This window comes from Lolium perenne, chromosome 4, assembly GCF_019359855.2.
Source record: "Lolium perenne isolate Kyuss_39 chromosome 4, Kyuss_2.0, whole genome shotgun sequence".
In the NCBI taxonomy this organism is placed as follows: domain Eukaryota; kingdom Viridiplantae; phylum Streptophyta; class Magnoliopsida; order Poales; family Poaceae; genus Lolium; species Lolium perenne.
Window position 1 is genome coordinate 97,131,486 of NC_067247.2, and position 11,094 is coordinate 97,142,579.

The 11,094-nt window shown below is 44.2% G+C and overlaps 1 protein-coding gene across 1 annotated transcript; it reads right to left on the bottom strand.

The window, feature by feature from the left end:
* Positions 1 to 9,035: 9,035 nt before the first annotated feature.
* LOC139830494 (calcium-dependent protein kinase 9-like) lies at positions 9,036 to 10,093 on the bottom strand. Its single transcript, XM_071818706.1, has 2 exons — positions 10,082 to 10,093; positions 9,036 to 9,990 (listed from the first exon to the last, which is right to left on the bottom strand). The coding sequence occupies exon 2, from the start codon at positions 9,902 to 9,904 to the stop codon at positions 9,314 to 9,316; it is 591 nt and encodes a 196-aa protein (XP_071674807.1). The 5' UTR covers positions 9,905 to 9,990; positions 10,082 to 10,093; the 3' UTR covers positions 9,036 to 9,313.
* Between the last annotated feature and the right edge of the window lie 1,001 nt (positions 10,094 to 11,094).

Consider the following 11,094-nt stretch of genomic DNA (forward strand, 5'->3'; position numbering starts at 1 on the left):
TTCATAGCGGTTATCTATAACACGTTCAATAATTTTCATGGGTATCTTGAAAGCAGTACTTGTAGTAGGGTGATTTAAAATATCACAAGCATCATTAGAGTTATCGCATATGGGAGATAAAGCATTATCAGAACAAATTTTCTCCCCTAGAGATGGGAAGCTAAAAAGATCACAGAAACTAGCTTCCCCAAGCTTAGACTTATCCATAGCATTAGCAGTGATTGCGTTCATACCAATAACATCGCTACTAGCATGCAAATGAGGTTCCATAGGTTCTTTAATTTTCGCATCACACAATTCATGTCTTAACTTAGGAAATAAATTAAAAAGCTCATAGTTGTTTTCCATTATGCCTTACTAGTGTAAAACAAGAAACACAAAGATGCAATTGCAGGATCTAAAGGAAATAGCTTCGAGTACTTACAACGGCGTCGGAAAATAGCTTGGTAGCCGAGATCCGGAGTGTGAGTACCTTTTACCTTTCCTCCCCGGCAACGGCGCCAGAAAAGTGCTTGATGTCTACGGGTGCTTCTATTCTTGTAGACAGTGTTGGGCCTCCAAGAGCAGAGGTTTGTAGAACAGCAGCAAGTTTCCCTTAAGTGGATCACGCAAGGTTTATCGAACTCAGGGAGGAAGAGGTCAAAGATATCCCTCTCATGCAACCCTGCAACCACAAAGCAAGAAGTCTCTTGTGTCCCCAACACACCTAATACACTTGTCAGATGTATAGGTGCACTAGTTCGGCGAAGAGATAGTGAAATACAGGTGGTATGAATATATATGAGCAGTAGTAACGGTACCAGAAAATAGCTTGATGCTACAACTGGCGTGTGGTTGATGGTGGTAATATTGCAGGCAGTACAGATGCAGTAAAACAGTAAACAAGCAGCGATTTCAGTATTTGGGAACAAGGCATAGGGATTATACTTTCACTAGTGGACACTCTCAACATTGATCACATAACAAAATAGATAAATGCTATACTCTACACTCTGTTGTTGGATGATGAACACCACTAATTGTGTAGGATTACACGAACCCTCAATGCCGGAGTTAACAAACTCCACAATATTCGATATTCATGTTTAAATAACCTTAGAGTGCATGATAGACCAACACAACTAAACCAAGTACTAACATAGCATGCACACTGTCACCATCACACTATGAAGGAGGAATAGATCACATCAATACTATCATAGCAATAATTAACTTCATAATCTACAAGAGATTACAATCATAACCTACGCCAAGTACTACACGATGCACACACCGTCACCATTACACCGTGCAGGAGGAATAGAGTACTTTAATAACATCACTAGAGTAGCACATAGATGATATTCAACTAGATCACATAAAGAGAGAGATGAACCACATAGCTACAGCGGAGCCCTCAGCCCCGGGGGTGAATTACTCCCTCCTCATCATGGAGACAGCGATGGCGGTGAAGATGGCGGTGGAGATGACTCCGGGGGCGATTCCCCGTCCCGGCGGCGTGCCGGAACAGAGACTTCTGTCCCCCGAATTGGAGTATCGCGATGGCGGCGGCTCTGGATGGTTTTCTCTGGTTTCGTCGAACGGGGTCGAGGATTTAGGTTAGGGACGACTAAATAGGCGAAGAGGCGGAGTCGGAGGGGCCACAGGGGGCCCACACACTAGGGGGGCGCGCCCCCCCTTTGGCCGCGCCGCCCTGTGGGGTGGGGCCCCCCTGGCTCCCCTCTGGCCCTTCTTCGGTGCTTTGGAAGCTTCCGGGAATTCTAAGATCTTCGGTGTTGATTTCGTCCGATTCCGAGAATATTTCCTTACTAGGATTTCTGAAACCAAAAACAGCAGAAAACAGCAACTGGCCCTTCGGCATCTCGTCAATAGGTTAGTGCCGGAAAACGCATAAAAACGATATAAAGTGTGCATAAACCATGTAGATATCATCAATAATGTGGCATGGAACATAAGAAATTATCGATACGTCGGAGACGTATCACTCGCCGCCGGCGCTCTTCCCGCAGCAGCACCCCATCCCCCTACACGCACCGCTGCCTGCGCCGTCGCCGGAGAAGACGCTCATCGCAGCACCGTTACTCCCCTTGCAGCACAGGCGGCGACGCCCAACGATGGACTTGCAACACGGAGGCGGCGACGCCCAGCGGTGGACTTGCAGCACGCAGGCGGCGCCGATGTCAGCGAACCTGAAGCACTGCGACGATGGGCTTCCAGCACTGGGACGGTGCTCCAGGACGGGCTTGTAGCATGAAGGCGATGCTGACAATGACGTCGTTGCTCCTCCGTCATCGACGAACCCCGATGCGATGTCTCTGGTGCAGCAGCACCGCCGTCCACCCTTGCAGCAACATCGGCGGCCTTATGTAGTAGCACCGCACACCTCACATAGCTGCGCCGCACATTTGCAGCATCCCCGGCGCATCGCCACCAACTGACGATGGAAGATCTTGGGCCGCCCGTGGGAGCACCACCGACGGGAGCATCGTCGGCTGCCCATGGGAGCATCACCCGTCGCCGGTGGGAGCAGCGATGAACGGCCGTGGGAGCATCACCCGGCGCTCGTGGGAGCATCTCCGTCATGCCGTGGAAGCAGCACCGGCCGCCCGTGGAAGCATCTTCGCCGGGCCATGGAAGCAGCACCGGCCGGCCGTGGAAGCACCGTCCGTCGCCCATGGGAGCATCTCTGTCAGGCTGTGGGAGCAGCGCGCGCCACCCGTGGGAGCATCTCCACCGGACCTTGGGAGCATCAACGACCACCCGTCGGAAGCAGGTCCGGCAGCCCGTGGTAGAAGCATCGACGGCCAAGCATGGGAGCAGGCCCGGCCGCCCATGGGAGCAACGCCGGCCACCCATGGGAGCTACGCCTCCCACCAATTGAGCACCACTGCCAGCGCCCTTGCAGAATCCGGCGACGCGCGTTGCCACTCTGTATCCCTGCGCACTCCCAAACCTGATGGAGTTCGCCACCCTCTTGATGGAGTTCGCCACCCTCTTGATGCACGTGATACTAGTTTATGATACTACCCCACAAAGCATAGTATCATAAGATAGTATCATCGTATTTAATATTTTGTAGAATCTCAATGTAAATTTGTGTACATGATGTGTTTGCCATTAAGTTTTCTAGTTTTACGTGCTATGATATGGTATCATATTATGATACCGCTCTCATCTCTCACCTCATTAATTGGTGCGCCACATCATATTTTTGTCAACATGGCATGCATGATACTACTTATGATACTACCATTGTGGCTAGTCTTACTCTGTCACATCAGTTAGAGAAAATATTAGATATAAGTCATACAACACATTATCTCTTACTGCCATCTCTAGCAATTAATATTAGTAATTAAATTTTGGTAGGAAATTTGTTGCTAAGGGAAGACACATGTGATACAATGGAGAAAATAGTCTTCCCTTATTTCGTAAGAGATGATCCCTTAGCTAAGAGAAGACAGCCTTCTCTCTCCTTATTCTCTCTCTTCCAACTAAGCAAAAATATGATGTGGCATCTCTAAAAGAAGGCTGACATCACCCACCCCATTGTACGTGCCCTAATAAAATTGAAGTGACCCACCCAAGATGTGCATCGAAGCCAAGTAAGTGTAGCAATGTTGGAACTTATAAATACCAACAAGGAAATACTAAGTTTTTTTTTTTTTGAGAATACCAAGATTGATGTTGAAACTTCGAGTTATGCCGAAGCAAAGGGATTCCAAAATTCAGGGATCGAATTTAGAACTTCCGAGATCCTCCTACAAGTACTAGTTAAGTTTTCCAAAGAGAATCTAAAAGAAGTGTTCTAAAGAGGAATGTCGGTAATCTTGAGGACACTTGTAGCCATGTAACATTTTATACACACAAAACTTGCTTGATCACCCTCCACGTCACCAGCAGCCTCAATGAGGAGTGTTGGCGATGTGAGGACACTTGCAGACATCTAGCACTATAGATTGATCAAATATATTTACATCCAACTATTTTACATTCGAGAAATCTCCTCGATATGTCTTTTATACAAGTACATTCCATAGCTATATGCCAAGATATTTAAGGATACCAAAATGGACATGAACACATAAAATACATTGTAACACATCTAAATAATATATTTTAGTTGGTGAAAATTTTGTAATGCTTCTTTATTATGTTTCTTATATCTTTGGAAGATTCACTTTAACACATGATTATCTTATCCATTTATCATAAAATAAAATCACAAAAGGAACTAACATGACTTGTGTTGCAAAAGTAATATTTCAATTTTGTGTCTCGTAATCAGAAAGTAGAACGCTGAAACTTGAAATTTAGTGGCACCAATTACATGGATGATTGTGCTAATATGGTATAATGATATTTTTGTTGATGAAATAAGTTATAAATAAGTAAAAGTATTTAGTATAAATAAGAGAGTGGTTATATGGTTGTTTTTAACTCACCCTCAACTTGCCTCCTAATTTCACTAACATTAATGTGATGCATATTTTACCTAATTTACATGTATAGTACATCAATTTAAAGTTTAGAAATTAAACCATAAGGCCAAGAGCATGTTTAGATTGCACCGAGTAGCAACTAGCCATACCAAGTAATTGGCTCACCCGTGAGTTTGGTGGTCGTTTCGATTGATTCCATAATATTGGTTGGCGAGGGTGCCCGCCCAACGCATGCGTATTGCTGGCCAAAGCGTGGTCATCAGTGGCGGAGACAGGCGCGAGCAGGGGCTACACCCCCCCCCCCCCCCCCCCCCTCAAGAAATCGATGCAGAGTCCAGTAGTAATATGGCGTACTCTGTATGTATTAATGGCCCAATAGACGTAATTATTTTGTATTTAGCCCAAATCCAAAGCATTACTGTTGTGCTCTGTATGTTCCTAAGCCCAAAACGAGCCCATCTTTTAAGCCATTGTAGTAAACTTGCTCCTTTGTCGTTGGTCTCTATAGACCTAGCGGTTCAGATCGAAGGCAATTGTTCGTCCGTGGCTAGATCCCAGGCGAGATGCCGCCACCGTGATGCCATGCTAGCCAGGCTATTGCATCTAGTTGATCCTGCCGCCATGCCAACGCCCGACGCGCCGTGCGTCCGTGCCATCGACCCATCTTCTCAAGCACTCAAATTAAAGGTACCATGCAGCTAGTTTTTGTTTAGGAGATGCGTGATCTATAGTCTAATTGATCGGTTGACCTTGCATTGCATATAAGGCAAATGATTAATTTAGTAATTAGATATGTCTTTCGTTTGATGCAGATGACTTATTAGTTATTACATCATTTTTCTATATTGGAAAGAAATTGCTACAAAGATCACCTCCAATAAGATCATTAAATTGTTCATAAGGTATGTTTTAGATATAAACTTGATCAAATAAAACTAAATATTTTGTTTTATATTGCCCAACACATATTGCTACTATGATTTAATACCAATGCGATGGTTAGACTTGATATATTGTAAAAAAAATTTGTCTCCGTGCAAGTGTTTCTAAGACCGATAAAACTACAAATGACGAGTTTTTGGAAAATTTTCCCCTTATATACCTTCACTATCATCTTCGCCCCCCTCATGCTCGAATCCTGGCTCCGCCCCTGGTGGTCGTGTTGGTGATGCAGAAATGTTGTGCCACAAAAATTGACGTGATCACATGTAATTTTCTACTCATTGTCTATGGCATGTAGTGCACGTGTCGCCATACTCGTTCCGGTGGTCGAGTAGTTGGATTTTTTTAATTAAGCGATGGCCCCTGGCTCCTTGTGATTAGTGCATGCAGCCCTTGATTCAGTACAATGCATTGGGTACCATCCAAACAACAACGAGGTACCAAAATTATGGTCATTCCCTTGAGTTGGTCGCGCCAAAAATTTGGTGGGGCAATTTGGGGCTTAAACCTAACATAACCTAATATACTATGTAATTTAATGATATTTTTTTTGCTTGAAGTTAATTCGAATCTTACATGAGTTGAGCATCTAACTAGCACAAATGCATCACTTAACATACTAGTCTGATAGCTTATGGTTTCTAGTAAGATAGTATGACCAATTTCGCGACCGAATAAATTATAAAAAAAAATCAAAAAACCAAAGAAATTGGCGAAACTGGAAGGTTTTGATGACATGTAGTGGTTTTGCACCGGTGATAGTCTTGTTAGCAAACATTGTTCTAAGACAAAGGCTAGGATCTAAACAAGTTATTGAAGACTTTGGGAAACAAGTTATAGCTAGGGGAATTATGGAAATTAAATTAGAAAGATAATTAGGAAAAACAAATAACAACATGTGAGTACATTTTGTTGAAATGTTTGATTGTAATTATTTTTTGAAAACCCCTATATTTATACTTCTGGAATGTTTCATTTTAAATAGTCCTAGGTTCTACACGCTTTTCTGGAGTATTTGCGAACTTTTAGCTCTTATGTTTTTCCTTAAAAATCTTAAATTTTTACTTGTTTCTAAACGAAATCTTTGAAAATTTAATTTCAATATGAAAGTGTTTATAATATCTCCAAATTTACACATTTTCCTGCTATTGTCAGAGTTATTCTATCTTCTTTACAAAATTCTTGACTTTCTTTTACTATTTTTACAAATTTGAATTTAAATATGTATGTATACCAAACTGTCACCGACATGCTACCACATCATCACTAAAACCGCTTTATGCGAAGTGAGAGGCCAGACCAATCCGAGTCCTGCTATAGTTAAGGGACAAAAAAACAGACAATTGTTTTCCTTTCTCAAAGCGATTGAGCTAGGGCCCCAATAAATACCTAATATAAAGCTTAGGAGTTAGTGTCATGACATGTTGGGACCCAATAAATTTTGTAGAAATTGGAAATTCTGGAACGTGAAATATAAGTTGTCTGAATGCATGCATCACAAGAACATAATCCAAATTTCCATAAGGACTAGGTGTGTGCGGTAGATACAAACTCCATGTAGTTGGTCTCACTCGATACCTCCATTCGGAATTCCATGCAAAATGAGTCCATAGTAATTTTGTCCATAGTACTAATCAAAATGGCCATCGGCACAAATTAATTAGATTTTGCGAGAGTCAGATGCATGTTGATTCGTCGGATCACAAAAAACACAAAAATATAAATATTCGGAGTTGGATGCCATGGCATTTTGCCAGTTTGTGCTGAAACTACAAATACATCAACACAAAATACAAGCTATTTGATTACATATGTAGAAAATAGTAGGCAATGTACGAAAATTGAAATATTCTGAAAGAGATATATGTTGTTTTTGATAAAGAAAAGATATATAAATAAGAAAAATTCATTTAGTTGATCTCAATGTAAACTTTCATTGGGAGTTATGCGCAAAATAGTCTATAGTAATTTTCTTATATGATTTCATTCCTAGAAATCAAATAAGACCCAAATTAGTGTGTGATGTTTCTTTGAATCAAGGAGCTAGTAAAACAAATCCAGCAATGAATACTTGAGGGACTTGGATGTTTCCTCTACCACACATAATTACATTCATGATCGATCCAGCGCCAGACCAAAAGCATCTCCCTATTAACCCTCCTGAAGATTCAGGCATTCTACAACGAGTATACTAACCAACAAACTGCTACTACAATAAATTCCATTGAATCGATGTAGAGTCATAAAAAACCAAGCATCCCATCGACGAGAAAACAAGCATTTCTGAAGTCTGAACGTGCATCTATCTGTCATCGACAGCGAGCGCCATGGAGAGTGAGCCGTCCTTCATCAGGCTGTTGCTCAGTGTCTTGAACCGCTGTTGCTGTGACGATGGTTCTGGGTGATAATATCTGCTCCTCCTCTGTTTATAGTGGCTCCGCCTGGGTCTAGGATCCATCTTTTAATGGCTGCTGCGGGATTACATCCGAAATCATCTCTAGCTGCCGTTGGGTGTGTGACATATATCTCCTTAACTGTGAATAGAAATTCTTCCATTGATCCTTCCCCAAAGTACGCCCCTATTTTGAAAGGCTCTCCGTTGATAGCTTCCTCCTCTGTCTTCATAAGGGCAGTATCTACTCTTGATGGGACAATAACTAAATGGTGCCTAAAGCGAAAATCCGGGATCAGAGCGTAGTCAGAGCATCTCCACTCGTCTCCCCACAGAGCCCCCCACGGCCACTTTTTTTCATCCGGACGGCGAAAAACGGACCAGTCAGGCCCCCGGTTCCTCGTTTTGGTCCGGATTTGAGCCTATTTTCGTCCGGACTCCCCATGCCATCCTCGGTTTCCCGGGGGTCTCCCGGGGACTCCGGATGAAGCTAAACCAACCGCCCACACCCACGTGTCTCCTCTTTCGTCCGGATTCCCCGAGCCATCCTCTTTTTCCCCGAGAAACGCCGCTTGGGGAGCACACGACTGGAAATATACTTCCCCCCAGGCCAAATTTTCGTCCAATCCGGACGAAAATTTCGCCGGATTTGGGCGTGAAAAGCGCCAACGAGTGGGGATGCTCTCAGCGATTGCGGGGATTGGTGTTGATACCTTTTTTGTAGCAATTTCCGCTGGAATCTCGTACTGCAGCTTTTCCTCCTTCTCCGACATCTGGGTGATCATGTCATGGATCGCCACTTCACTCCCGATGTGATCATCCGTGATCCGGGGGGCATCCTTCTTGATTCCGAAACTCCCGTTAAGGAATTCCTCAGATTTCATCTGGAAGTAGGCTAGGCTTTTTCTTGGATTTGGGGATTTTCTAACAATATCTCTCAATTTCTCTTTCGTGATCCATGGGAAGAAATCCGATTTCGTGGGTCGGTGTATTTGGTTTGCGGGATGAATCTTCTCTCTCTCAATCTCAATCTCACTAATTTTCTTGGGATTCAGGGGAATCCGAGGATTTTCGGGCGGATCGTCGCCATGTTCGCCACGGAGGTGAACCATCATGTCAAGCAGTTTGGATTTGGTTTTAAGTGAAGCTTACCATGGATGAGGATGCCATGACATTTTGGTAGTTTGTGTTTCTTCTATGATTCCATTCCTAGAAATCAAATAAGACCCAAATTAGTGCATGAAGGTTCTTTGAATCAAGGAGGAACCTCGGTCTAGTAAAACAAATCCAGCAATGAACACTTGAGGGACTTGGATTTTTCCTCTACCACACATAATTACAGGCATGATCGGTCCAAACGCCAGACCAAAAGTATCTCCCTATAAACCCTCCTGAATAAGTGAAGATTCAGGCATTCTACAACGAGTATACGAACAAACTGCTACTAGAATAAATTCCATTCAATCGATGTAGAGTCATAAAAAACCAAGCATCCCATCGACGAGAAAACAAGCATTTCTGAAGTCTGAACGTGCATCTATCTGTCATCGTCAGCGAGCGCCATGGAGAGTGAGCCGTCCTTCATCAGGCTGTTGCTCAGTGTCTTGAACCGCTGCCTGGAGTACTGCCGCGACGCCTTCCTCCAGTCCGTCCCGGACTTCATCATCGCCACGAACTCCTCGAAGCTGACCCGGCCGTCCTTGTCCGTGTCGACCTCCTTCATGACATGGTCGAGCACGGCGTCGTCGGCTCTGCCGGAGTCGTCGGCGAGCGCGTCGGCCAGCTCCCCGCGCTCGATGTATCCGCTGCTATCCCGATCAAAGAACAGGAACGCCGTGCGGAGGTGCTGGTCGTTGGAGAGCCGCTGGAGGTGGATGGTGATGGCGACGAACTCGGCGTAGTCGAGGTAGCCGTCGCCGTCCACGTCGGCGGCCTCCATGAGCAGCTCCATCTCGGGCTCCGCCAGCTTGGAGCCGACCTTGGCGAGCCCGGCCTTGAGCTCCGGCAGCGTGACCCTGCCCTTGCGCTCCGTGTCCATGAGCGCGAACATCTCTTTGATGACCTCCACCTCCTCCGCTGACAGGTGCTCCGCAATGACCCGCATGGCCTTCTTCTTGAACCGGTTCATCACCGCGAACTGCTTCAGCCGCGCCCGCACCACGTCCCCCAGCAGCACGTTCGGCGCCGTCTTCGCGCCCTGCAGCCACGGGTGCTCTACACGGCCAAAGATCAATGTCAGCGGCGACGCGCGAGACGACACCAGACAGACGCCATGATCCATGCTTGACGACGCAAGAACACATACCGAGGACTTGGCGGGTGGGGTGATCTCTAGCTATCATTGATAGCGAATTGGGTGGGTGGCGACGACGTCGACGGTTTAGTGTGCAAGATAGGAGATTTTGGAAAGGGGAGGGTAAAGATACTCATTTCTAGGCGCGTTGGCCAAATTTCAGGCGCCACTAATCCAAGTCTTTGCGGGACCCAACGAAATCCTTGTGGCAACACTGAAAACTATGATGGAACCACCGTATAAATGCTTTGCGGCGCATTTTATCACTGCAAATAGCACCATGTCAACGATTATCAATGCACATTGTAAATTGGCCGCCAGAAATGCTCATCCCTCGGCCAAAAAAAATCCGAGGTGACTACGGCTTGTGTCGTACAAAAAATCCATCAAGTACATGGGGCTTTTTTGTAGTATTTTTCAGTTGGATGGTCCAAGTACCCACCATCATTGACAGCAGCAAACCCCTCCCCATGAGAATGTCAATTATCAGAGAACACACGTAGACATCTAGCACTCTACCTATTTATAATTAGTTACACCTAAGATATAAAATCATACACTTTTGGAAACCTTTATCAATACGTTTGTTATACAAGTACATTCTCGAGCTCTTCAATAAGATATTTGAGGATACTAAAATTGAAGCAGGGCCATAAAATGCAATATAATACATCTAATTACAGATATAATCTGCGCGGAAATGTGATTTTCTTTAATACTTCTATTATATCTAAGGAAGCTTCAGAATGAAGGATATTCTTAGCCATGTTTGGAAAAGAACTTTAGAAAATAATAACATTGATGTAAAGTGCAGTTTCAATTTAGGCCACAATTATTGAAATAGAATATTGAATCTTGAAGTTTAGTTGCACCACCCATGTGACTAGTTGTGCTGAGTATTATAGTAAATATACTACTTATGATCTTTTGTTGATGGAATTTTGATATAAATAAGTGAAATTGTTTATTATAAATAAGTGAGAATCATTCTATTGTCATGTTGAACTCGCCATACACATAGGTCT